Here is a 26820-nt window from a genome sequence, read left to right as displayed (position 1 = left end):
AGTTTTAACCACTGGACTGCCAGGGAAGTCCCTCAACCCACCTCTTTTTGAAGACATTTACTTGGCTGCACTGCATCTCAGTTGCTGCATGGAGGATCTAGTTCCTTGTCCAAGGACTGAACCCAAGCCCCCTGCATTGGGAGTGTAGAGTCCAGCCATTGGACCACCAGGGAAGTCCCAACCCACTTCTTAATAATCCATGGCTCAAAGAATAAAAAATACAGTACTTTAAAATTCATGGGACAAAGCTAATACAGTCCTCAGAGGGAAATTTATTGTGTTAAATGTTTCAATTAGAAAGAAAAATCTAAAATTAAAAGAAAAAAATATAAGATTCCATCTTAAAAGGCTAGAAAAGGAAGAGCAAATCAAACTCAAAGTAAGGAAAGAAATAATAAAGATCATCGGAAATTAATGAAATAGAAAACAGGAAAACAAGAGAAAAAAAAATCAATGAAGCCAAAAGTTATTCCTTTGAAAAGAATGAAATTTGTAATTCTTTAGTTAAAGTGATCAAGTAATAGGACAGAAGACACAAATTACCAAAAATTATGAAAGAAAGTAGGACATCACTACAGATCCTCTGGATATTAAGGATACAGAGGAATATTATGAACAAATTTAAGCTAATCAACTACACAACTGAGATGAAAATGGACAAGTTTCTAGAATGGCACCAATTATTAACTGTGCACAGAGTATTAAAAGGTACAAAATATAAACTAATTCAAGAAGAAAAAATGAACATACCAACATCAATTAGAGAAACTGACTGAGCCATCAGAAATCCTCACCCACACACACAAAGAGGCCAGGGCCAGACGGCTTTACTTATGGATCTGAATTGCGTTGAGAAAAGAAATAGTACCAGTGCAACACAAACTCTGAGAAGAGAGGTTTTACGAGGCAGGATCACACAATACCAAAGCCAGGCAAAGATATCACAAGGAAACTATAGACCGATATCCTTTGTGAACACAAGACACAAAAATCCTCACAAATGATTCGCAAACCAAACTCAGCAACAAATACAAAGGAGAATGCACTCTGACCAAGATGGATTTATTCCAAGAACGAAAGATTGATTTCAGTTCAGTTCAGTCACTCAGTCGTGTCCGACTCTTTGTGACCCCATGAATCAAGCACGCCAGGCCTCCCTGTCCATCACCAACTCCAGGAGTGCACTCAGACTCACGGCCATCGAGTCTGTGATGCCATCCAGCCATCTCATCCTGGGTCGTCCCCTTCTCCTCCTGCCCCCAATCCCTCCCAGCATCAGGTCTTTCCCAATGAGTCAACTCTTCACATGAGGTGGCCAAAGTACTGGAGTTTCAGCTTTAGCATCATTCCTTCCAAAGAAATCCCAGGGGTGATCTCCTTCAGAATGGATTGGTTGGATCTCCTTGCAGTCCAAGGGACTCTCAAGAGTCTTCTCCAACACCACAGTTCAAAAGCATCAATTCTTCGGCGCTCAGCCTTCTTCACAGTCCAACTCTCACATCCATACATGACCACAGGAAAAACCATGGCCTTGACTAGATGGACCTTAGTTGGCAAAGTAATGTCTGTGCTTTTGAATATACTATCTAGGTTGGTCATAACTTTTCTTCCAAGGAGTAAGCGTCTTTTAATTTCATGGCTGCAGTCACCATCTGCAGTTGATTTAATACCTCCAAAACAACTAATGTCATACATATTAACAAAAGAAAAAAAAATCACTTTCATAAAGAAAAAGCACTTGACAAAAATCTAACTCTGATTCATGATAAGAACTCTCAACAAATTAGAAATAGAAGGAAACTTCCTCAATCTGATCAGAAGCATCTATGAAAAACTTACAGCTAACATCACACAACAGAATGCTTTACTTTTAAGACTAAAAATAAGACAAGGATGTCTGCTCTCACCACTACTATTCAACATTTTACTGGAAGTTCTAGCCAGTCCAATAACGCAAGAAAAATAAAAGCTACCTAGATTAGACAGGAAAAAGTAAAACTGTCCTTAATTTGAAGGCATGATCTATATATAGAAAATCCTAAGGAATCTACAAAAGTCACTAGAACCGATAATCAAGTATAACAATGTCACAGGACATAAGATCGTATACATCACAAATTCAGGCCCAGAAGGCACCACACCACTTATTTGGCCATTCATCAAACACTGAACATCTTTCCCCTACCTTTCTCACACCAGGGCTACCTTTCTATTCACGGCATTTAAATCATGAATCATCTCCTTCCTGTGTCTTTGGCACATTTGGTTTTCCAGAACCCATCCTCTGACTGTTAATTTGTTTGTCTGAACTTCAGTTTCCTCAGTGGACGGTTTACTTTCAGCTGGCTGGGTATCTCTGAGCAGATCAATTTCTGACCTCAGCAATGCTGAGAACACTGATTAGAACTACTGATTAGAAACCAGTTAATATGTATAGCACTGAGGGTAAGGCCGAACAAGTATTATCCCATTTAATCCTCATAATAACCTCGCAACAGAGGCAGTTATTATCCTCATCCCTTGGATGAAGGTGAGGAAAAGAAGTTGGCCAATTAAGACTCCTTTTATCAGTCCTGCTTGTTTTAGTAGAGGTTCGTCAGACCTCTTGAAGTTAGGAAAGACAGTTTCATCTGACAGAGCACCAGGCTATAAGGCTAGGCCGCTGGAGAGGGATTGGCTGCTCTTTTTTTCAACCCAAGAGAATACGATGCCCCGAAATATGACTATTTCTGTGGCTGGACAAGTTGCGGTAAAGATGTAGCAGAAGGGGACTTCCCTAGCGATCCAGTGGTTAAGACACTGCACTTCCACTCCAACGGCATGAGTTTGATCCCTGGTTGGGGAACTAAAACCCCACAATGCATCTTGGCCAAAAAAACAAAACAAACAAAACCTCAGTAGAAGGAAGTGGGAAAGGCTTTGGAGTCAGGAGCTGGTGGGGCTGGATCAAATTACCAAACAAATCCTCTATGCTCTAATTTCCTTATCCAGAAACCAAAGCAAATGAACACTGTCTCATGGGACAGGTGGAAGGCTCAAATGCGAAGACCTAAGTGATGTGCTTAAGTGATCAGCACATTGAAACTTTTAAGGCGCTGGTCAAATGTGTCTGTAGCTAGGAAAATCAGGATAGGAGCCTATTGAGCTGAGACTGGGAAGGCCAAGAATAGCTTAAAATTTCAGTAAAGGAATTACAGGACCTTAGGTCCCACAAGATAACAGTGAGAGAAAGACAGACGTGGAGCTAGGACTTGAACCCAGGCAGCCCAGCTCCAAACTTCCCACCACTTGCCATTCACATGGTCTTCCCTAGTGATCCCACCAGAATGCTCTGCTTGGGGAACTCAAAAGGCCAGGCACTCTCCTGGCTTTCACACAGGCTGGTTTCTCTGCCTGGAAAACTCCACACCACCTGGCCAACTCTTTCGCCCACAGTTTAGGTGCCACTTTACCCAAGAGGTCTTCTCTCCTGAAAAGGCCCTAGATACCATCCTCTGCCATGCTCTGCTGGCCTAGGCACACACCCTCCATCTCAACCCTGTCATACATGCTGATACAATCAGTGTACACATCCATGTGCCCCATCTAGGCTGGGAACTGTGAGAGCCAGGGCCAAAGGAGCCCCAGACAGGATGGAGCCTGGCAGACAGGGTACTCAACAGTGCTGGCGTAAAAACAAATCTCAGTGGGAGCTCAAAAGGCGACAAAGGAGGCCCTGGAGCTCGACCCTGCAGCTCTTACGGGCAGAGGAGATGAGCGGAAAGTGCGGAATAAAGTGAGCTGAGGGTGCCGCTCAGGCTTCTGCACACCTGGGGCAAAGGCAGCCGGGTTAGCCCATCCTCAGCCCCATCCCAGGTCTCACCTGTGTGGGAGCTGCAGCCGCTTCCTCACTGTCCAACTCCTCACTGCTCTCTGAGTCTTCCTGCACCTCAGCCTTGACCTGTGCCATGGGGGGTCCTGCCTTCCCAGGGGGCCCTGGGGTGGTCCCTTTTCCTGAGGGCCCCTTGGTGGATGCTGAGGCAGCTTTCACTGGGAGGCTCTTCCCTACAGACTTTATCTGGAATGACACAGGAGAGAGGCCTATCACAGGGGCCAAAGGACCCATGAGGGCTGGCCCCAACCCAGCCAAATGAACTTGGCCTCACCTGTCCCCCTGCTGCAGCAGGAGCTGTCTCCTCCTCGCTCTCAGACTCCTCGCTGCTTGAAGAGTCCTCCCCTGGCTTCTGGGTGTGCCCGACTATGGCTGGGGATGACGCGCAGGTGGGCGTACTCACTGTTGCTGCTGTCCGGGGGGATGGTGTGCCGACTTGCATTGGGGGGACCCTGGCAGATGTGGGTGTAATGGGGGTGCCCTTCCTTGGGGAGGCCTTGATCTGAGAAGTTTTCACAGCTGATTTTGCCTGAGGGGACACACAATTCAGAAGCTCGAGAAGGATCTTGGACTCAGAGGACCCATGTCCTCAGGGCTGGAGCTCACTGCCATTCTTCCCCACAGCCGCCCCCGCAGAGCTGACTGGTCGGCGGGGGCAGTTAAGGGTCAGGCCATGCAGCCGCCCCTCCCGAGACCCTACCTGGGCTGGAGTCTTGGCTACAGGTGCTTCGTCCTCACTGTCTGATTCCTCCTCACTGCTCTCCGAGTCTTCCTCGGCCCTTTCGACCTTGACCTGGGTGGTTGCAGGCCCGGCCTTCTGAGGGGGCCCCTTGGTGGGACCTGAGGAAGGTCTGACCTGGAGGGCTTTCCCAGAGGACTGTGCCTACAGTGAGACACAGAGATGGAGAGGGTCACCCGGTCCAGGGAGTGGAGGTGGGGGAAGGGGAGGGGCTTCCGGCACTGAGCAGGAGAGATGAACCTCACAGGCAGAGGACTCACCTGGGCTGAGGTCCCTGCCCTCTGCATCTCCTCCTCGCTGTCCGACTCCTCCTCACTGCTGCTCTCCGAGTCCTCCTGCTTCCCGTCCTGGGCGGCCACAGACCTTGCCTTCTGAGGGGGCGCTGGGACTGCGCCCTTCGCCGAGGGTCCCGCACCCATGGCTGAGGCAGCTCTGACCTGAGAGTTTTTCTCCAAGGGCTTTGCCTGGGAGTGACAGAGGACAGGACAGGAGGCTTAGCGGGGAACGTGTGAGGTGAGACAGGAGGGGAGGAGGGTGAATGGAGGTTCTGGAACAGAGAACGAGAGGCCCACAGGGTCTCTGCAGGTAACTCCCAGGGCGGGGCTGGGCGTCCTCTAGCCTCACCTGAGCCAGGCTTGTAGTCTGCCGCGTGGCCGTGGGCGCCTCGCCCTCGCTGTCTGATTCCTCGCTGCTGCTGCTGCTGCTCTCCTCCTCCTGCTTCCTGGGCTGGGCTTGGGTGGCTGCAGGCCCTGCCTTGCCAGCGGGTGCTGGAGGGGCCCCTTTCTTAGGGGAAAGCACCTGGGTGGGTGCTGCGGAGGCAGCTTTAACCTGGGGGATCTTCCCAGAGGGCTTTGCCTGAAGAGAGAGAAACAGAATCAGTGGAGAGAGCCCAGACAGTGGACTCGAGGAAACAGGAGAGCAGATGGGGTCAAAGACACCACAGACTCCACGTCGCCCTGTGCGTGGCAAGGGCGCGTGGAGTGGGAGAATCAGCCCTCAGGAGGCCTCCTGGGGTGGGTGCCAGCTCCAGGGCCCTCTCTCCAGGTCCCACCTGCACTGGGGTCTTGACAGCTTGTGTCTCCTCCTCGCTGTCTGACTCCTCGCTGCTGCTCTCCGAGTCCTCCTCTGGCTTCCCTAAGGGCCCTGCCTTCCCAGGGGCTGCTGAGGTGGCCCCTTTCCCAGGGGTCCCCTTGGCAGGACTAGGAGCAACTCTGATTGGGGTGGTTTTCTCCAAGGCCTTCACCTGGTAAAAGAGAAAGCACGGTTTGTTCATTTCTTTCTGAAAACTCTCTTGTGATGTCTTAAGAATAAAGCCTGAGCCTTTAGTGAGGCTCATGAGACCCCTTGCTTCTCTCCCCACTCCCCGCTTTGACTGACACTCCAGCCAGTATGACTGACCAGCCAGATGGCCGTATCTCCTCATTCCCGGGGCCCTCACACCCCGTCCCTCTCACCTGACCAATGCCTCATCCTCTGGGTACCAGGTAAGGTAGCAGTTCCCTATACTGGTTTTCCGTGATGGCCAGGGTGGACAGGCTCCTCACCTGGGCAGGCTCAGGGCTCTAAGGGCCTTTCACCACCAGTCTGCCCCGCATCCTTGCTGCTCTCTGATTCCAACAGTTTCCCAGTGCCTCTGCTTTTCCCTCAGGACATGCCCGGCTGCAGCTCTGGCCACCCATGCAAGAAGGGGGTCCGAGCAGATGGAATAGAGCTGGATTTCTGTTTGCTAACAAGCCATGATTTGGCCTGAGAAGCCAGAGGGCCAGCTAACTAAAACTTCTCAAGTTCCTTCACAGCAGGACCAGCCGGGACAAAGACAGCAGCCTGTTTTCTAGACAGAGGAACTGAGGGGAAGGGGGTGCTGGGCGGGGTTCTTCCCTTTGGGCAGGAAGGGCAATTTCCAGAAGCAGCTGAGGCAGAGTCAGGTGACCTTGCCCTTCACCTCCCAGAGCCCCGCCTCCCTCTCCCCAAACTCCAGGGCCAGTGTCCTCTGGCAGCGGAGGTGCTCTTTACACAGCTGCCCCGGAACCGGAGGAGCAGGCCTCCCTTGGGCCTCACCGGGGCCTCCTCCTCACTCTCATCGGACTCCTCGCTGCTCTCTGAGACCTCTTCTGGCTTCTTGGCCCTGCTGGCTGGGGTTACAGCACCGCCTTTGACTTGGGGTGTCACAACCCCTGCCTTCCCTGGAGTTGGGGCTGCACTTTTTCTCGGAGACTCCTTGACTGCAGCGGCTGAGGCTCTGACCTGCAGTGGTTTTACTGCGGCTTTCACCTGGAACAAGAGCATGGGATCAGAGAATAACCCTGTCTGCCATTGAGGAGGGAAAAAGACAAAAGGCTCAGAGAGGTTAAACCACTAACGCTGATAATAAGGGGCAGAATGCTCAACCACAAAACTCCTCTACCTCTTGGCACACAGGGCTCAGTGGAGGGGTAGTCTCTCGCAAGCAGGACAGCTCATACTTGTCTACCCCTCCAAATATTAACACAGTATCTGATCACGGTGGCTACCACAAGGGCCAAGAGGCCAGGGCCTGAACTCTAGTCTTGGCACCAGCCTGCTGAGATTCCTGGGGCACACCCCCTCCCCTCTCTGGGCTCTGGCCCACTGAAGCTGTGTTTGGCTGCTGGCTTCCAGGGCCAGGTGAGTGTCCCTTCCCTCGACAGAGCCTGGACATGGAAGCCCAGGGTGCCTTTATAGCTGGCTGTAACTAGGGCCCAAAGGTGGGATGGAATGTGAGAAGCAGCCCGCAGTTAGGTCTGCATCTTCAGGGGTTACTGGTTGAGGTGGGAAGGTAAGGTAGGAAGCCCCATGGGTGCCAGGTCAATTTGATCCCCGAATCCTATTGTTCTCTCTCCCCATCTCTCCGCTGGGTGCCCTGGTGCCAGCCTTCAGCATCTCCTGCCAGCATTACTCCAACAGCCCTCTCAGCCATCTCACTGCACTTATGAAGCACCGTCCTCCAACCCAGGCCACAACCAGTGATGTTTTGGAACCATAAATCAGGCCATCTCACCTGTGTGCCTGCAAGGCTGCAAGGTTTCCCACAGCCCCCAGGACAAAACCCAAACTTCTCTCAGTGGGCCTCACGGTCAGGCGCCAATCTGGCCCTGCCTCCCTCGACTTCATCTTACGTCACTCTCCCCTTCATGAACCTGTGGATCCCTGTTCCTGCAAAGCACCAAGTCTGCTGTGTCCGTCCCTGCCGTGCTGCCCCTCCGCCCGCACTGCATCCCTGTTACTGCCCCTCACGGCTTTCTGCGTTTTCTGTTCATACCAACCATCACCACTGCAGTTAAATTTCTGAGGGTCCCTTTCACTCCCCCACGGCAGCAGGAACCTGCCTGCCACTTGGAAGGTGTACACTAAGGAATAACCTGCAGAGACTCCAGGCCACGGTTCACGGAAGAGACGAGGCCACGGATTTCCTCAGGCAGTGCTGAGACCCAGCACTCACCAGCAGACCCAGAACCTCCTCAGCAGCCTGACCCCAGACAGCCACACTCCTGACCCCATGGCCTTTGCTCGTGCAGCTTTTCCTGCTCGAATACTCACACCCCGACATGCCCACCCGGTGCAGCCCCCTGTGCGTCAGGCCCTGGTCCCGTGCCGTCTCTCTGAGAAAGTCTGCCCCCGCCTCACAGGGAGGATGGTGTCTCTCCCCACCAACTCCAGGCCCTCCTCCTGCCCAGAGCACAGTGAAAATCTGGCTCCCAACCTGCCCAGGCTCAGCCTTCCAGCTCCTGGTCACCCCAAAACACCCACTGAATAGGGAGAGGTGACACCAGTACCCCTGGGAGGTGAGGCCTCTGGCCAGGCCCCAGGAGGGTTAGAGGTTTGCAGAGGGCCGCTCTGAGGATGGGTGGCAATTACCTCCAAGTCCGTCTCATCGCTCGAGCTGGTGGTATCCTCACTGGAGCTATCAGCCTGGTCGGCGGATGCCATTCCTGAGGGATAAACAAGGAGGGGACTGAGGGCCAACCCTTTATAGACACGCCTGCCTCTCGTTGGCACCCTCCACGCCAATTACTCAGGGCCAGGTATGAGTGTAAGCTCCTGCACCCATGGAAGACGAACAGCTGAGGGGCATACCACACTGCCCCCCGCCCCCACCACTCCTGCACAGCCGAAGGGCTGGTAAGAGGTGTAACAATAGGTCCTGACACACAAGCGCCAGCACCTGGGGGCTTAGAAAACCTCCTTCCCCTATCACAGGGAAAATACCTATTTTACATGCGATACAGAGGCAAACCCAGGCCTCTCGGCTTAGCGTCTAAGCCTCTGTGGAAGGCACTGGTACCCACCCACCTGAGAGCAATAAACCAGAAAATGCTCCAATCCCACCCCGGCTGCTCACACTCCCTCAGCAAAGCCTGAGGTGTCCCTGTAGCAGATTCTCTCTCACCCAGGGGAGGAGAAAGTGGCCTGAGGCGGTGGTCCTCGCCGTCACGGAGACAACCACCTAAGTTCCAGAATGTCCCGGCGCCTGGCCCTAGAGGTTGGGGCTCCTTACCAGGCGTGGCGGCGGTTCTGAGAGCTGACACGCTGCCCTCCTCCTCGGTTTCTGACACCAAGACAGCATTTGCCGAGGGCCCCGTCGTCTTCTGGGGTGACTTCCCAGTGAGGAGGTGGGCCACTGCCTTTCCTGGGGCAGGGTGTGTCGTGGAGTTCACCGTCTTGCTGGCTTTCGTGGTCTTTGCCTACAGAGAACAGGAGTGACAGCCACTGGGTATGGTCAGGTGGATAAGAGAACAGACCACATCAGCTCCCACCTCTGCCTCTTCCCAGACCCGTGAGCTTGGGCACATGACCTCCCTGAGCCTCTGTTTCTTCATCTTTGAAGTTATGGATTCATTACCAACCTGTGGCCAGTCAAGGGGGAGCTGAAAACAGTACCTACCCTCGCAGAGGTGTGAACTGAATTACAGTTCTTAGGACACAGCAGTTTCGCTAAGCGGTAAGTAGCAATTTATTGTGGATGTTATCATGGCCTCGTGATTATTTCTACATATTTTTTGCTAATGCTTGAGTCAGTATCTGGGACACAGTCCTTTCCATGTCTGAGACACCACTTTGTGGATGACCGGAAAACGATATTCTGCCTTCCAAGTAGTTTCCAGCCTAGAAAATGCTTCTTGAGCTTTCAAAGCCACAGGTGTCTTGTTTGCTATGGTGTCTCCATTGCCTCATGTAGCCCCTGGAACATAACTGTATTGGTAATGACTTTCTGAGTGAAGAGCTGAATGCAGGGCCGGAAGAGGACAGGAGCCGTCTACCCCAGGTATGTAAGGTGCCCAATGGCTCACAGCAGTAGGCATCATCCCCATCTTACAGATAAAAACCCGAGGCCCGGAGAGGTGCACGGGACACACCATGATCACACAGCTGGTGACTGAGATCTGAATCCAAGCTGGGCAATTACCCACAACCCAGTTCTTCTCTGATGCCAGGGAACATGTCCTACAGGGCACCTCACCTCCCATGGGTGACAGCCTGGAAGATGGTCCCACTCACCTTGGCTTTTTCTTTCACATTTGAAGACGAAACTGTCCCTGTGACTGAGGAGTTGGTAGCTGCTAATCTCGGGGCTGCAAGACACAAATACCCATTGGGTAAGCCAGACCAGCCTTTTCTCAGGGAAGAAGAAAGGTTTCAGCTCACATAACAATTCAATTTGTATGGCTGCCTGGTGTTGGCATGAGATTTGAGGCTGAGCCTGGACTGAGGAAGGGCTCGGTGGTGCTCAACCACATCCCCCAGGAGCAAGAGAGAGTGGCGACATGGAAGTCAGCTGACTACATCCCCAATGGGGTTCCAGCTCCCTGGAGGCTGGAGATACCGAGGGCCCCAGAGGAAACAGGATTGGCTCCCGGACCTACTGCATACTACCCTGGAGGCCAGAACAACTCCAGGGATGCCATTCCCACAGGCCACCTGCCACACTGCAGCCCCTTAGCAAGACAGGGGCAGGTCATGCAGCCCCAGGTCCACAGAGAAAGCTGCTCGAATTTAAACCATGTCCCAGTGGGTGGGGAGCTGAACTAAAAGACTGGAATCTTGTTAGATGTCAGTTTCCAGACCCTTTTTGCCTTGATACCAGGATACTGTCTCCTTTGAGCTCAGGTTAGGGAAAGGTTTCTAACGTATGCTGTGAAATAAAGAAGATGCTGTTGGGGGCTTCCCTGGTGGTCCAGTGATTAAGAATTCGCTTGCCGATGCCGGGACACAGGTTCAGTCCCTGGTCCGAGACGATCCCACATGCTGTGGAGCACCTAGGCTTATGCACCACAACTGCTGAGCCTGTGCTCTGCCGCGAGGAGCCTGTGCAACCAAACAAGAGTAGCCACCCCCTCACTGCAACTAGAGAAAACCTCGAGCACAGCAAGGAAGACCCACCACAGCCAAAGACAAATGAATAAATAAAGCCAAGAGAAAACAAGTGTTGATTAGGTTAAAAAATATGATGCTGTTGAGAGGAATGACATGATCTAATTCTTCTCCTGACATTTAATTCCATCTCTCTTCATTTTTGTTTTTTGTTTTTCCAATTTATTGGCTGAGCTGGGTCTCTGTTGTTTTTCTCTAGCTGCAGAGAGCAGGGCTACTCTCCAGTTGTGGTGCGTGGGCTTCCCAGCGTGGGGGCTTCTCTTGTTGCAAAGCACACGCTCTAGAGCACAGGTCCAATAGTCGTGGTGCACGAGCTTAGCTGCTCCGTGGCACGCGGGATCTTCCTGGACCAGGGACTGAACCCACGTTTTTTGCCCTGGCAGGCAGTCTCTACCACTGAGCCACCAGGGAAGCCCTTTCTTGATTTTTAATTCTGGAACATTTTAGGCCCATTCATAAGTACTGAGGAAGAGGACTAAGCCACCCAACCCCAACCATTATCAACTTGTGGCGAATCTTATTTCAACTGCACCCCGCATTCATCCATCCCAGTGAGTATTATCCTGAAGAATACACCAGACATCATATTATGTTGCCCAACAATATTTCAGCAGGTTTCTCTCAATGAGGGCTCTTAAAAAGTATAATTATAATTCCATTATTACAGCTTAAAAAATTCATTAATATTGAGTAAGCAGTCAGTAGGCAGTTATACAGCTTTTGTTTCAAATAGTTTGTAAGTACGGATGTAGGCCTGTACGAATGTCTATCTGTTTGAGTGCAGATGCAAAGGGGAGCGCCGTCAGCATTGTCAGGCTACCTTCCAGGAGATGCATTTAGGGAAAGGAAAGGGAGCAGGCAAGGGGAACAGAAAACCTCCCACTTCTCTTCTGTATGTTTTGTAGAGTTCACAGAGAACTTGTTTTGCATTATAATTTTCAAAGATTAAGCAAAGTATAACATACATATTCAGTATGATCACCAATATTTGAAAAAAACATGCTCAGGAAAAATAAATGGAAGAATAATTTGCCAAATTATACGTGGCCAAGAATATGGGTAATTTTCCACTACCTCTCTAAAAAGTCATTTTCACATATTCTATAATGAATATAATGAAGCCTGTATTTCTTTTACAATGAGAAAATATATTTAAAAATTAAGAAGTTACCTTCTATGTAAGTAAAAATCAATAATGCAAAGAATGGTAATTCTTCTGTGGAGCTGTGACCACTGTTGGTTAAAGCACAAACTAGCTGGAGAACGGGGATAGGAGGGGGCTGTGAAGGCCTCACAGGGTGGCCCCTGCCAACGCACTGGAACCAGGGTGCCTGGGACAGCGTACAGGTGCTAAACCTGCTCCCTTCAGAGAGGCAACTGCTGAAATAGCACCTGAGCACACAGAAGAGGGGCCCGCCAGCTGCCGTCTCTGAAATCTCTCTCGCAGTTCTTCTGAAAATGAAAGCTGCTCTTCTGTTTTTACCAGACTTATCTAGAAGGCTTAAAAAAATGCAGTTCCTGGACTGGAGAGGCTGACTCTCTACATGCCTCTAGACTCTAAGAGCCCATTCCTGTTTCTGTTCACCACTGGATTCCTAGCACCTGGGACACAATGTCTGGCCCAGAGGAAGGGCTCAAATCAAGACTAAAATAGGTATGTGGGGCTCTTACAACCTTCCCTTTAAAAGGACCTGGTCCTCCAAGGGCTCACAGAAGGTGAAGCTGGAGGTGGACTCTCCCTTGGAACAATCCAATATACAACAGCCGGTCCCCGAGAGGTGCAGGGTACTGCACCAAGCCCCCGGCTCAGAGACGGGGGCCCTCTCAGCACCCAGGGCTCTTACTGGGTTTGGTGGTTTTGGCTTCTGCCTCCTCCTCCTCCTCCTCCTCTTCCGAGCTCTCTGAGCTGCTGATGGGGTCTGACACGCGGGTCCTCTTGGCCTGCAAGGCCGCATCTTCCTCTGCTTTCCGTTTCCGGCCAATCTCCGAAGTTCTGCAGGACAAGGGTGACTGGCAAGCTCAACCAGGGGGCAAGGACAACCCTAGGAGAGTTGAAAAGGAAGACCTCCCACGTCCTCCCTGACCCCAAAGGGAAAGTGTATAAAGAGACTTTAAACAGTGATGAAACAGAGTGCAAAACACTTTCGTGTTGTGCATCTTCACTCATTTCATTGTATTTTTACAGTTTATCTTCAAACACTCAGGAAGGGTGGGCAGTATTTTCTAACAGCCGCTAAGAGTCACAGAGCTCTAAGCGCCAGCACTGTATACACTTCACAGAATCATCTAGGCTCCGTCCTTCCTTCAGGACTTGTGGCACCCACAGTCACCTCCTCTTGGAAGACTGCCCAGGTCTCTGTTGTCCCTCAGGCCTCAACTGCAGTACAGCCTTCTCGGAAAGGCCTTCCCCAGTCACCACTGTCCTCTAAGATATTCTCTGCCCTGTTTCATTTTCTTCAGAGCACTTTTCTCTCTCCCATCGTTTTACTTACTTCCTACTTGATGCCCCTACTGCATGCCCGGGGAGGGGAGGACTGGCAGAACCTTTTCCAGCTCACTACAGTACCTAGAGTACCTAGCCTAAGTCTCACGGCTAACTGACCTGCCCAGAGTCACAGTCTGAGGCTCTGGGGAGGACAAGCACTCAGATGGCCGAGGTGCCAGAATTTTCAAGCATCACATCCTCTGAGCCCAGCCTCCTGCCTGAGGGGGTCACTGTCTGTGTGCCACACTCTCCATGTGGGACAGATGTCGCTCTGCCACAGTTTGGGACGTGCTGCCTGGCTCCCTTGTTCCCAGGAAGGCCACTTGTTGGGAAATCTCCTACAAAAACATGTTTCATTTATCACACGTATAGGTTCACTCTGCCTCTCTTCTCCCCGTAGAACGTAACTTTCACAGGTGCAGAGATTTTTCTCTTCCAGTGTGTTTCCAACTACATCAAGAACAGTTCTGTCCCAAAGTAGGTGCTTGGTAAACAGAAGCGAGTAGAGGAGTAATGCCTCCACTGGCCAGGTTTAGCACTTTATTCACTATTATTATCTTCATTTTACTGAAGGAGACTGACTTGGGGAGATCAAGTGTGTCCAAGGTCATACAGCTGGGTTTGAACCACCAGGTTAGGCTGGCTCTGGTGGGTGTGAGGTCCTTGTCCAAGTCAGCACCCCTCATCCAGAGAAGGGGCTGGTGGTAGGGGAGGGCGTGTGGCGCGGCTCAGTGAAGCATTTCTCTGGGGAAGGAAGTGCTGCACAAATAGCCAGACACCTGGGCACGTGGAAGAGGAAGTGGGGGGTGTACCCTGTGCTCGCCTTAGCAGCAGAGGAGAGCCAAGAACTGAGGGCTGACAGGGCTTGCAAAGACCTTAGCTCTCTACTGGAAGCTGGGATCCCTTCTCTACCATGCCCGCCTTTGCTTACACACCTCTGATGACAGGGATCTCACCACTCTACTGTAGCCCACCTCAGTTTTGGACAGCTCTGATGACCAACTGCTTTCACTCAGAAGCTGACACTTGGCTTCCTAAAGCAGGTTCACATGGGTCCCACTTCTCTCTCAGGCCCTAGGGAACACCCCACTCCCTTCGTCTCCAAACATGTGCAGATAGTGGTCCCTCCACTGCCCCTCTGCCATCTTTTTTCCACCCAGACAGTTGTGCGTTCACTATCATTCCTCATGGGTCACAACTGCAGGTCCTTCACTCCCGTAGTTGTCTGTGGTCAGGCCAGTTCATTGAGGGAGCGATTACCCCCTCCTTCATTTTCGATCCATTCCTCTGTTGATAAGTCCTTGGATTATCCCCTCTCCTTGTTTTGCATGTTTCACAGACATTTCACATTCAACATGTCTTTGAAATCTTTCCCTCCATGTTGGGTTCCTTCCATTCAAGCGTACAAGTCAGACACCTGGGAGCTGACTACACTGCTTCTCCAAACCATCTGCAGACCCTCATCTCATCCTCTGGTATTCCTGCAAACTGTCTCCCTCGTATGTTATTCCTGCCTCAAGCCCCAGCAGCTCTTGTCTGGAGGCTGAAATCCACAGCCTACCCAGTCGAGCCAGTGACCTCACCACTCTTCACTTCACCCGTCCATGGTTCTCAGGGCAAAGACACAACTTCTCCTCATGGGTGATCAGGCCTGTCATGGGGTGGTCCCTGACGATTGTCTAGTCTCGTCTGCACTGCACAGCAGTTACAGCCTCAGACCAGCAGCTCCCTCTGCCAGCTACACTCCATCAGCCTTTCCACACCTATTGCCGAGTTCACCTCCCCATTCCTGCAGTTCTCAACTCAAAGGTCACCTCAAGGAAGCCACCCCTACACACCCAAATGAGGTGATGCTAACCTATTCAGGCAGTTTTGGCCCCAGGCACCTCTTTCATAATCCTCACCAGCACTGTAATTTTATACTCATTTGTCTCATTCTCTGTGGCATGCTTACCTCCCTGACTCCAATGTCAGCTCCAGGAAAGGAGCCACCATGCATGTCTCATTCATGACAATATCTCTGTACTGAGAGCCTGGCATTCAGTAGTTACTCAATAAATGCTCACTGACTGAATGAATAACAAGCTGCCAAGAAGCTCTTGTCCTTCAGAGACACTACTCACAGTTCTCAGTGTCCTCTCTACTAGCAGAGAGACACCCATATCTGTGGTGTAGCTTCCCAGAGGTGATAAAAGTATCTACAGTGGGTTATGGGGACAGATTTTAGACCAGATTAGTATCCTAGCTGATTTCATGCTGAGAGCTTGGGGTGTCCTTCCTGCACTCCCTCAGCCCCATTAGACTTACTGTTGCCAGTGTGTATAGATGTCCAGAAGGGTTACAGGCTGACTCAGGAAAATTTTCTGCAGAGAAGCAAAGAGAAAGCAGCAATTAACCCTCCTGAGCACAGCAAGGTTCCTCCTTGGGCCCCACTCTCATGACATCATGATCCGCAGAGAGATGGTTGAGAAGGGGGTCTTTCTGCTCTGGGCAATACGTCTGCTCAGCCCTGCCAGGACCACCCAAACCTTTCAGAGACACGCGGGGCAAGTACTTCCAACTAAAACCTTTTAAGACAATATTCTGGTGAGAAGTACCTTTGACAGAGTAGAGTGGGAATATTCCAAGCTAGCATTTATCCAGCCCCCAGCCTCCCTGGCACTCTCCAGGCTTAGGTGCCACAAGACAGGGCTTTTTCCACCCCTGACCTTTCAAAAGTCAGGCTGGTCAATTTCCCCAGGCAGTACGAACCACAGACTAGACACCCACGCTGTCTGCTCACCCACTGGGCAGAGACTGGAACCAAATGGTGCCAATCCTTTGGTAGAAGCAAAGCCCTCTGGAGCCAAGATCAGAAGTCTACTCTCTGCAAATGTCAAGAACCTGGAGTGTCAAGTGCCCCAAGGAGGCTGAGTAATGCAGGGCCAGGGATTTAAGCAGAGTGGCCAGGAGGGTGCATCTAGGGTCAGGCAAAGAGAATTTGTTAACTAGATAGTCACCTGTCTTCAGCTCTTTAAAGCTGCAGGTTCTTTCTTTATATGGGGATAACAGCAGTACCCATCTAAGATGCTGCTCTCAGGCCTTAAGGAGACAGTCTACAATAGTAACTGCACAGCACAGCAGCCAGTAACACTCAGACTGTAACTGACAGTGACTGAAAGTGTCAGTTTCACTTTCCTTGGCCCCAGGCACACTGGCCTCCTCACTGTCCCTCAAATCTGTCAGGGGACTCCGCCCCCATCGGGGCTGGCTGTTCTTTCTGTCTTGAATGCTCTCTCCTGCCAACTATATGGCTCACTCCTTCACTTTCTTCAGGTCCTCGCCCCAAAGTCACCTTCTCATTCGGGTTTCATGACCACCCTATAGATAATTTAACTCTATATTCCTTATCCCTTCTACCTGCCTTATTTTTACACCTAGCACCTACCATCACCCCATACACTGTATCATTAACTTAAAAAAAATTCAGTCATTTGTCTGTTCCTGCTGGAATATATGCTTCATGAGGGCAGGATTCTTTCGTCTAGGCAAATGCCCCAGAGAAGATAGGTACTCCCTTTTGTTCCCTGTAGCTGATGTGATATAGTTCAGTGATATAACTGAAGTAAGAAAAGCTACCGAGGTCCAAAGATTGGGAAAAGCACAGATGATGTCTTATTTGTCATCCTTTAGTCTCTCCCAGAGGTCCTGAGAGCAAGTATCATGACCAGAGCCTACACCATAGCCAGAGGGACACCGACTAATCAAGTCAACAGACACCACACCAACTTAACACCTTCCAGTGGCTTACCACTACTTTACCAAAACCAAAGGAAGCCCACTTCCTGCCTCTGTCTCCCCAGAGATCTCTGTCACCCTTGTACTCCATACTTCAGTCATAATAAACTTTCTGGCGGCCAGTACATATGCAACACTTTGCATTCCTACTTGGAACATCCACTTCCTTCTCTCAGATCTCAAAGCAGCATTCACTTCCTCTGGAGAGCAGCTCTGGATATCCCTGACTAAGGCGATCTGCCATTCCTGTCTTAGCACCCTATGCTTCTCATTCTTGGCAGTTAATGCAGTGCTGAGTGCACAGTTACTTTTGTGGTCCTTTGATTTATGTCAATCTCCCCTAGCAGATTTAGCCTGTAAACTCTTAATTAGTAAGCCAAGGGACCCTCCTTGCTATTCTATCGCCAGCACCCTCACTGCCAGATTAACAGCTGCTCGAGGGATGGATGAAGTAAGAGCGACTACACCACGAGTTCAACTCCCAATCAGTACAGAAAAGCTGCTAGGGGCTTGAGCTCCAGCTCAGTCAAGTAGCTTCAGGCCCCTTCTCGGGCGCTCTTTCGCTTCTTTCAGGGCTGGTAGCGATTCTCTCCTCAGACTCGCAGCAACCTTTTCGCCCTAGGGGGCCGCGCCGAGCCACGTGGCCCGATACTTCGAAATTTTAAATTGTCGCTCCCGGAAGGGAGTGGAGGTAAGGGGCGCGGGAATTATAAAGCCCAGAGCGTTCGGTCTCACTTCCCGGCCCGCCCACTCCACAGATAAGGAAACTGAGGCCCAGAGGAACTGGGAGCCACAGAGGTGCGGGGCAGAGGTTGCGGCCCCTTCAGCACCCCGGGCCGCGTCCCAAAGCACAGTGGGATCCGGGATCTCGGCGCCCGCAGGCCGCCAGAGGAAGAGGCGCGGGACGCCTCTCCATAGATCTTGCACGAGGCCCTTGGACACGGCCCGCGCACGCTTACCTGGCCGCTCTGCTCCTTCACTTCCCGCGCCGCACGCACATAGCCCGCCTGCAGCAGATGCTGGTAGATCAGGGGAAGGAGCTCCCGCCGCTTCCTGGCCTCAGCCATGCCCGCGACCCCCGGCCTGTCCGTTCACCTGCACGCCCCCCTCAGTCCCCGCCCGCCACTTCCCTTGTGCCCTTAGACCTCGCGCCCCCCACTTCCGGCTCCTCCTCCGCCCGCCGCGCGGCACGCCGGGAAGCGTAGTCTTATCTTCAAAGGTGGCCGGCCCCGCCTCCGCTGATGAAAAGGGAGGAGGCATGGGAGGCACTGAGACCGCCCATTGGCGGGGAGGGCGGGAGTCGGATCCGGACACGCCCCCTGGGCCCCCTAAGATTAGAATGCCTCCCTCTTAAATCCTTCAGACTCGCTCCTTGAAGGCATTTGTCTTCCTCTTAGCTGTGTGACAGCTGTGATCGGATTTTACTCATCTCTGAATATCCTATTCTCCAGCTCTCTCTAGACTCGAACTTCCACTTACCCACTCATTTAATCATTTCACAAATCTTTTTAGAACACATGAACCGGTGCTATTTGTCATCGTTCATTCATTCATTGAATAGTTATTGAGCGCCGTACCTTCGGCAAGCGCTTAGGCTAGGCCTGCGGGGTATATAAGATGTGGCAGCTGCCCTCAACGCTCACAGGGAAGAGAGAGGCTGGTAATCAAGCAACTATGGTTCAATGTCTTCTGCACATGGTCTGGGGCAAGCACAGCCTATGGGAGAAAGGAGGGGCCCCTAACCCCAACAGCGTATCTAAGCTGAGGCTTAAAGACAGAATAGGAGTTTCTAGGTGCAGAGGAGAGGGCTGGCATCCCAGGCAGAGGGCACTGCATGAATATAGACAGGAGAAACCACTCCGGTACAGGCCAGGAAACCCAAACACAAAACGCGGTCTGTGCCGCTGGACTGTTGAGTTGGAGGGCTGAGGGAACCAGTGTGGACACAGAAGGATGGACAAGTTAACAGGGCCTTCAACACCCGCTCCACCTGGTCAGAGTTTGCACTTTGCTCCAAGGGCAATAGCCAGTCTATGCAGGAGGGTGACTTGGGTTTGTGTTTTTTAAAGATTGCAATGGGGACTTCCCTGGTGGTCCAGCAGCTAAGACTCTGTACTCCCAATGCAGGGGGGCTGGGTTTGATTCCTGGTCAGAGAACTAGAACCTGCATGCCACAACTAAATAGTCCACATGCCTCAACGAAGATTGACGATCCTTCGTGCTACAAAGACCCAGCACAGCCAAAAAAAAAAAAAAAAAGATTGCTATGACCAACGCATAGAGGATAGATTTGTGGAGAACAAAACTGGATGAGAGGGTGCTGCAGTTGTGGAGAGGAGATTGGCAGGGAGAGGGTGAGTTAGGCTGGGGAATATTTGAATCAGCTATTCTTTTTTTTTCTTTTAACATATATTTAAAATTTTTATTTGGCTGTTCATTTATTTATCTATTTGGGTCTCCTTATTTATTTGGTCTTCTGCGCTAGGCCATCATTGCTACCGCAGCCTTTCTTTAGTTGTAGTGCTTGGGCCTCTCACTGTGGCGACAGCTTCTCTTCCTGCAGATCAGGGGCTCTAGGGCACTCTAGGGCGTCAGAGGTTATGGTATGTGGGATCTAGAGCATGGGCTCCGTAGCTGTTGGTACACGGGCTTAGTTGCTCCCCCAAAACAGGGATCGAATTCATGCCTCCTGCATTGGCAGTTGGATTCTTAACCACTGGACCAACAAGGAAGTCCTGAATCAGCCGTTCTTAACTTCATGTGTCCATCGAGAAAATGAAGAGAGCAAGAAGCACCTAACGTTTGCTGTAGAAAATCCTAAAGGTGTACAGACACATAACGTTTTCCGTCCAATTTTAGGATACGGGGTAAGCACATACCTGACCACCCTAGGCTTAGGAACGATTGCTCCAGGAAGAAATAGGGACAGGACCAGGTAACTGATGGAATATGGTAAGTGAGGAAGAGGGGGCAGACTAATCTACATTCAGCTATTTAGCAAATATTTATTGAACAACTACTGTTGGAAATAAAACTGTCTCTATGCCAATGGAGCTTATAGTCTAACGGGGAGATGTAACCTAACAAATACATATAATTTGTTACATGTATTTTGTTATTTATATGTTTTTGTTATTTAACAAAAACAAACACATACAAATACATTGATACAAGTGGTGAGTAAGTGTAGAAAAGAAAAGGATAGAGTTTTTTTCTTATGGAAGAGGAGTATTTAAAAGCTATGCTGGAGTCATTCTGCCCAGGTTCAAACTCCTGCTTTGTCTCTTATTAACTAGGTGACCTTCGCTAAGTTACATAACTTCTTGGTGCCTCAGTTTCTTCACTCATAAGATAGAGGTAATTATAATTTCTACCGGATAGGGTTGCCATGAGGAGTAAATGAGTTCTAAGCAGAAACGCACAGAAAATTTCCAAGAATAGTACTGCACTTGTGTGTCCATTAGCCATCACCATGAAATCATCTGACAGGATGACAGGATCTATCTCTGCTTGGGGGTCAGGGAAGGATTCCCTGAGGAAGTGATCTTTGTGAGGACCTCTGAACTATGTGCAGGGGAGAGTGGGGTAGCGGGAAGAATCCTAGGCAGAATAACGGACCTGTGCAAAGGGCCTGAGGTGGAAGGTACCACTGAGAGAAGAGGTGAGAAAATGCCTTCGTGACAGGGCCCAGAGGGAGCGCAGGGGAATTGGGGAGTTTAGAAGGAGGGCAGAGGCAGGTTCTGTATTGAGGATCTTTCTCTTCATCCTCAGAGGTTTAGGAAGCCACTGACAGTGTAGGTCCAAGAAGGATAGGATGACATTTGCATTTTAATGGGATCCCTGTAGGCAGAGAGTGGAATGGGGTATGTGTGTGTGTGAGTAGCTGCAAGATGACAGGTTAGGGTTAGGAGGGCAGGCAGGCATCCGGGGAGACTATCACAGGGGTGGTGCTGGTGGCAGTACAGATGGAGGGCTGTGGAAGGTTCCAGGTATCAGGAAGTAAAATCATCATAGAGATGTGTGGGAAAGGAGGGGATGGAGAGTGAGTGTCAGGATGACCTCTGAGGTTTCCTTGAAAACAGGCAGTGGTTTTTCACTGAGATGGGGAAACCTGAAGGTGAACTGGGAGGAGTTGCTTGGGTGAGTGATGATGGGAGGCTGTGGAGGGGGTCATGAAAAATGCAAGTTCCACTTGAGACGTGTTGAGCTTGAAAGACCTTTGGGACCCTGGAGGTAGATGTTGAATAGGCCTGGGTTTGGAAGCACACGAGGATGGGAAGTTGTCAGGAGACAGATGATCAGGTGGCTGTGGGTGAGGCCCAGACTGGCCAGAGAGAAGAGAAGCTGCCCCAGGATGGAGCTGTGAGGCACACCCACAGGTTGTGGCTGTGAAAATGAGGGTGTACCTGCAGAGGCTGCGAAGGAGGGCCCAAGAGGTGGGAGAAAACCCAGGAGAGTGGGCATAGGGAAGGAAGCCAAGGGAAGGAAGCTGAGAGTTTTGGGAAAGTGGGGAGAGTCAAGGGGCAATGCTCTGAGAGGTCAGAAGGATGAGGATGGGACCAGTGGCTTCAGTTACTGACAGTCATGGGGGACTGTTGGTGGTGGTTTTAGGGAATACTGTTTGTGCAAAGTGCTGGAGAGGGTCAGATGGCACCGATCTGATGAGTGAAGGAGGGGTGAGGGAGGCAGTGGGTCTTTTGAGAAGTATTTGTGTGAAGGGGAGGAGAGAGAGGTTCTGACGGCTCCATGTGTGTGTACGTGTGTGTGTGTGTGTGTGTGTGTGTGTGTGTGTTGGGGGAAGTGAAGTGAAGTCGCTCAGTCGTGCCCGACTCTTTGTGACCCCATCGACTGTAGCCTAGGGCTCCTCTGTCCATGGGATTTTCCAGGCAATAGTCCTGGAGTGGATTGCCATTTCCTTCTCCAGGGGATCTTCCTAACCCAGGGATCGAACCCGGGTCTCCCGCATTGTAGACAGACGCTTTACCGTCTGAGCCACCAGGGAAGTCTCATGTGTTGGGGGAGGGGAAGTATGTCAGAAGGTGGAAGAGACCTGAGTTTGTTTTTAGGCTGATGGCAGATTGAGGGGAGAGATTAATTAAGGGTGTGGAAAAGAGGGGAGGCAAGCAGTAAGCGATGTTCACAAGCATGCGCGAGGGGATGGGATCAGGCACGTAGGTGGAAGGGCTGGTCTTGGAAAGAAGGAGGGATGACTTCTCTAAAACCAAAAGAGGGAACAAAGAGAGGATGGGTGCAGATGTAGATGTAGGTTTGTAGTGGGATGTTAAGGGAGATTTCATCTTCAGCTTCTATTTTTTCTGCAAAGTGGGAGGCAAGGTCTGCTGAGAGCGAGGGAGAGAAGTGGTGAGACGTTTGAAGGAAGGAGGAGAGTGTGCATTCAGAAGAGCAAACTTGCCCACAAAATTTCAAATGCCTGACAGTGTTGACAACCCCAGTGTGTCCTGTCCTGTTGGCTGGGGGATTTCCCCACTGTGGCTCACCAACCCACGTACAAGCAGGGGAAAGTCCTGGGTGAGGTTTATCCAGGCCCAGGGCTGTGTCGGATGGGTGGAGAAAAGGGCATAGGGGTCTAAAATGTTGGCAAAATAGATGCCTAACCTTTGGGCCCTGGCGTCTAGGCTGGGCAATGTGGAAAGTGAAGACAGATACAGTCCATTTTCAGGGAAAGAGTGGAAGCCTTCATGGACTGGGCAGCCACAAGGTCAATTACCAGGAGCCTGAGCTCAGAGAGGATTGGCAACTCAAACTGATGACTATGCCCTGGCCACTGACTGGGTGGCTGGTGGGGCTTCTCACTGAGATGGCAAACAGGGTGATAAACATGTAAATCATTAGGAAGATCAACGTTTTTTTTTTTAACCCTTCCAAGAACCAGTTTCAGCCCCTTGGGGCATTATGGCCCCAGTTAAGAATGCCTGCCTTAGTAGAATGTAAACTTCTTGAAGGCAAACTGGTGGTTCTCTCCTTGGCTGCATTATTCCCAACCTTAATCTATAAATACTGGCCAATGAGAGGGTGGTTACAGCCTGCCTCCTGAGGAAGAGAGGAGGGCAGAGCAGATGGGGCACACATTAGTATAGACCGAGAAGCGGAAATGTGGGAGGCTTCTACAAGTCAGTGGAGAAGAAACTGAGTCTTCTGTCCTTGTATGACCTTGGGAGAAATGGAGAATTGTTATTAAATTAAATAAAAACCAAACCAAGACAGTCTAATACCTTTTGTCTGGCAACAGGTTGTTTGTTTTTGTTTTGTTCCTAATAAAATTCATTTTAGGCACTTATGCTTTGTCCTTGGCTCCTGGGAGGCTGCCTCATCTGTGGACAATTTCTTTATTTCCTTGATTTTCCAAATCATACCCTTCACTGAATTGCCTTGGGGGCCCAAGCATAAAATCAAAACATTAAACTGATAAAATATAACATGGCAATAATTAAGGCAGCAACAAACAAAACAGTGCATTAAAAAGAAAAGAAAAAAAGAAAAAAACAAAATACACACAAAACTGGCCTCAGAGCATTTTTCTTCCACTTAGAAAAAGATGTCTTTCTTAGTGTTAGAAGCCAGAAGCTTCCAGACCACTCAACTGTGAGTGACTCTTGGGTAGGGTAAGCAGTATGCCTGGGTTATCTTGACTTCTTGAGCAGGGCACTCAGGAAATGAGCGAAGGAAGGAATGTTAATAGAAGGGAAGGAAGCTAAACAGGTAGGACTCTACTCCCTTATTTTCCCAGCAAAAGTGGCTCCTGCACAGAGGTGGGAGGTAGCTCAATATAAGGAAGAGGATCCTGGGCCAGGAGTCAGGAAACTGCTTTTTTTGACCTGGCACTGCTGTGTGACCTTGGGCTAATCTCTTGCCCTCTCTGATCTTCAAATTTTCTTTTCTTCTTTGGAGAAACTGGACTAAAACCAACACAAACACTCTCCAGAGAGGCTCCCTTTGCCTCCAGCACCCAAAGTTGGCCCCCTTATCCACTGTGACCATGGGTTCTCCCTAGGCCAAGACACTTGGGCCAGCTGGTTTCCCACAGCTTTCTTCTCTCTTCTAGGATGACAGTTTCTCTGTTTCTTTTTTCCTTCAGTCTCATTGGAGTTTTTAAAGCTTATAAAAGATTGAAAAGTTATTACTGAAGTAACAAGTCAAACAGTTCATAGATATATAAAGACTGAGTTAATCTTCTCTCTTTCATTCATTCCCAGCACACTTCCCCCCATCTAAGTACTAACCAGGCCTGACCCTGCTTAACTTCTGAGATCAGACACAATCAGGCACCTTTTGGATGGTATGGCCATAGACCCATCCCATTTCCTGACACCCAAGTGAGGCCCTGTGGGGCTCCCAGGTACAAAGTCCCTTTTGTCTCCTGTTTCTTATAGACCAGACTCCAGCTTCCATGACTTTCCCTGAGTTCCAAAGGGGGGAATTGAATGGCTGCCAATTAAGAGAGGAGCAGCAAAGTTCAAGGGACCAGAGAATCTCATCAAGATTGGAGGCCAACAGATCAGATTAAGCCCTGCTCACATGTCAGAGACTTCACCTTTGAACCATTGGTATATCACCTTCATCACTTCCTCCCAGGCTGGGGACTTCCCTGGCCATCTAGTGGTTAAAACTCTGTGCTTCAAGTGCAGGGGGTGTGAATTTGATCCCTGGTCTCGGAACTACACGTGCTGGATGGCACGGCCAAAAAAAAAAAAATCCTCCTGGGTTGGAACACATAGTCTTTCAAGGCAGAAACCTGTGTGTCTCCTTTTGCTTGGCAAAGCAATAAAGCTGTCCTTTTCTGCTTCACCCAAAGCTGTCTCTGAGATTTGATTCGGCACCAGTGTACAGAGAGGCTGAGCTTTCAGTAATTTTTGCTATACTCAGCCCACTTCAACCAGTTCAGGGGCCTGGCCTCATGTACTTCCTTGCAGACAGACCCAGGCATCCTTGGCTTCAGTTCCCTAGTCCACTCTCTCTTTTTTGTTTTACACAAGCGGTCATGCTAAACACAAAATCCACAACTTGCTTTTTCAGTTAATAACATATCGGAGCTGTTTCTCCAGATGCTTGGCTCGGCCACGGGCTTTTGAGTAATAGTAGCAGCTCACATTTGTAGAGTGGGTACCAGAAGCCTATGGGATGCACCGTAGGAAGCATAGAGCTAGTTATCAGCCCCTTTTTTGTTCTCGTTTTGTTCACTGCACAGCATGAAGGATCTTAGTTCCCTGACCAAGGAACGAACCCATACCCCCTGCAGTGGAAATATGGAGCCCTAACCACTAGACCACCAATGAAGTCCCTAACAGCCCTCAGGTAAGAAAACTGAGGTTCAGTGAGGTCAAGGGCTCAGCCACACAGCCAGGGAGTGGCACGCCTTGGACAGGCTCTGGCTGCCAGAGTGCCCTAGCCAGCCCCCAGAGGGGCAATTGACAGAGGCAGGAGACAGCATGATACAGTTTAGTGCCTTCTAGTTGTTTGGCTGAGACAACGGTGCCACTCAAAACAGCCTAGTAAATACGTTTGTACAGACTGGAGCTTCAGTTTTTGTAGGATGGAATCAAAAGTGGGCCAGAGGAGATGCATGGGTTTATTTTAATAGCTAAAGCCAGATTAACTGCCCAAAGGCTTGTAACAAACCGCAGTCTCATCGGCATAATTTCTTCTTTATGTGATTTTCTTTCTCAGAGCTGAAAGTGTCCTTGGAGAGCAAGGAATCCAGTTGTCTCTTCTTGCCCATAAAAGTACAAGCCCAGTGGTAGGGACCGACTTGGAGGGGTCCCCAGTGGGATAGGGGCAGAGGTAGGCCCCATCCCTCTTGGCTTGGACCACTGCTACACTGTTCTTCCCTCCAGGCAGTCTCTGCCCTCGTGCTCTTCTCCCCTGTCATTCTCTTCTTGCCTTTCCTTTTATTTATCTTTTAAAACAATATTTATTTATTTGGCTGCAGCAGGGATCTCAGATATGGCATGGGGGACCTAGTTCCCTGACCTGGGATTGAACCCAGGCTCCTTGCACTGGGAACATAGACCAGTGCCACCAGGGAAGTTCCCCTTCCTTGTCTGTTCTTCACACCACATTTGGCATGACACTACTCCTCTGCTTACCAAACCTCCCCCAGATGAACCGCTGACCATGGGACCTATCACAGCTTCCTAATAGACATTCAAGCTCATCCCAGTCCGTTCAGCCTTCAAAGCCAAAGGCAAATTCCACCTCCTCAGTGATGCCTTCCCTGACTATCCCAGCTTCTCATCTTGGCATCGTTAAATGCAGCTAGGCCCGCCCTCCAGGTGGCTCCGTCCAGGTGGAGCCACATCACAGAAGGACCGGCCAGGAGGGGGCAGTGCACAACCAAAGGAAGGTCTCTCTGAAGGTCAAGGTCACCAGGGTGCCTGGAGCCCGTGCCATCCCCCACTGTGGGGTGTACCCCTTAGTCTCTCCAGTGTGTATGCCTGTAGGAATATGAGGTTCCATCCGGTGGTGCGAACAGTGGCAAACGCCACCTCTCCCTGCGTCTCCCTGCATCTCTGTAAAACAACAGGGATGGACTGGTTTGATGTT

At 50.5% G+C, this 26820-nt stretch overlaps 1 protein-coding gene across 1 annotated transcript in view; it reads right to left on the bottom strand.

Moving 5' to 3' along the window:
- Window positions 1-18336, bottom strand: part of TCOF1 (treacle ribosome biogenesis factor 1) — a 37944-nt gene extending 19608 nt beyond the window's left edge. Inside the window, exons 1-13 of the mRNA XM_068980846.1 lie at window positions 18219-18336; window positions 15790-15845; window positions 12842-12990; window positions 10125-10198; window positions 9124-9310; window positions 8484-8557; window positions 6669-6881; window positions 5662-5853; window positions 5235-5465; window positions 4871-5074; window positions 4572-4754; window positions 4146-4400; window positions 3863-4057 (exon numbers count right to left, since the gene is read on the bottom strand). Coding sequence (XP_068836947.1) covers window positions 3863-4057; window positions 4146-4400; window positions 4572-4754; window positions 4871-5074; window positions 5235-5465; window positions 5662-5853; window positions 6669-6881; window positions 8484-8557; window positions 9124-9310; window positions 10125-10198; window positions 12842-12990; window positions 15790-15845; window positions 18219-18326 — 2121 coding nt within the window. The 5' untranslated portion in view covers window positions 18327-18336. The remainder of the gene's footprint in view (window positions 1-3862; window positions 4058-4145; window positions 4401-4571; window positions 4755-4870; window positions 5075-5234; window positions 5466-5661; window positions 5854-6668; window positions 6882-8483; window positions 8558-9123; window positions 9311-10124; window positions 10199-12841; window positions 12991-15789; window positions 15846-18218) is intronic.
- Window positions 18337-26820: the final 8484 nt, after the last annotated feature.

The sequence above is a fragment of the Capricornis sumatraensis genome, chromosome 9 (genome assembly GCF_032405125.1).
Source record: "Capricornis sumatraensis isolate serow.1 chromosome 9, serow.2, whole genome shotgun sequence".
Taxonomy (NCBI): domain Eukaryota; kingdom Metazoa; phylum Chordata; class Mammalia; order Artiodactyla; family Bovidae; genus Capricornis; species Capricornis sumatraensis.
The sequence above is the reverse complement of the archived record's forward strand: the minus strand, read 5'-3'. Positions and strand labels throughout refer to the sequence as shown.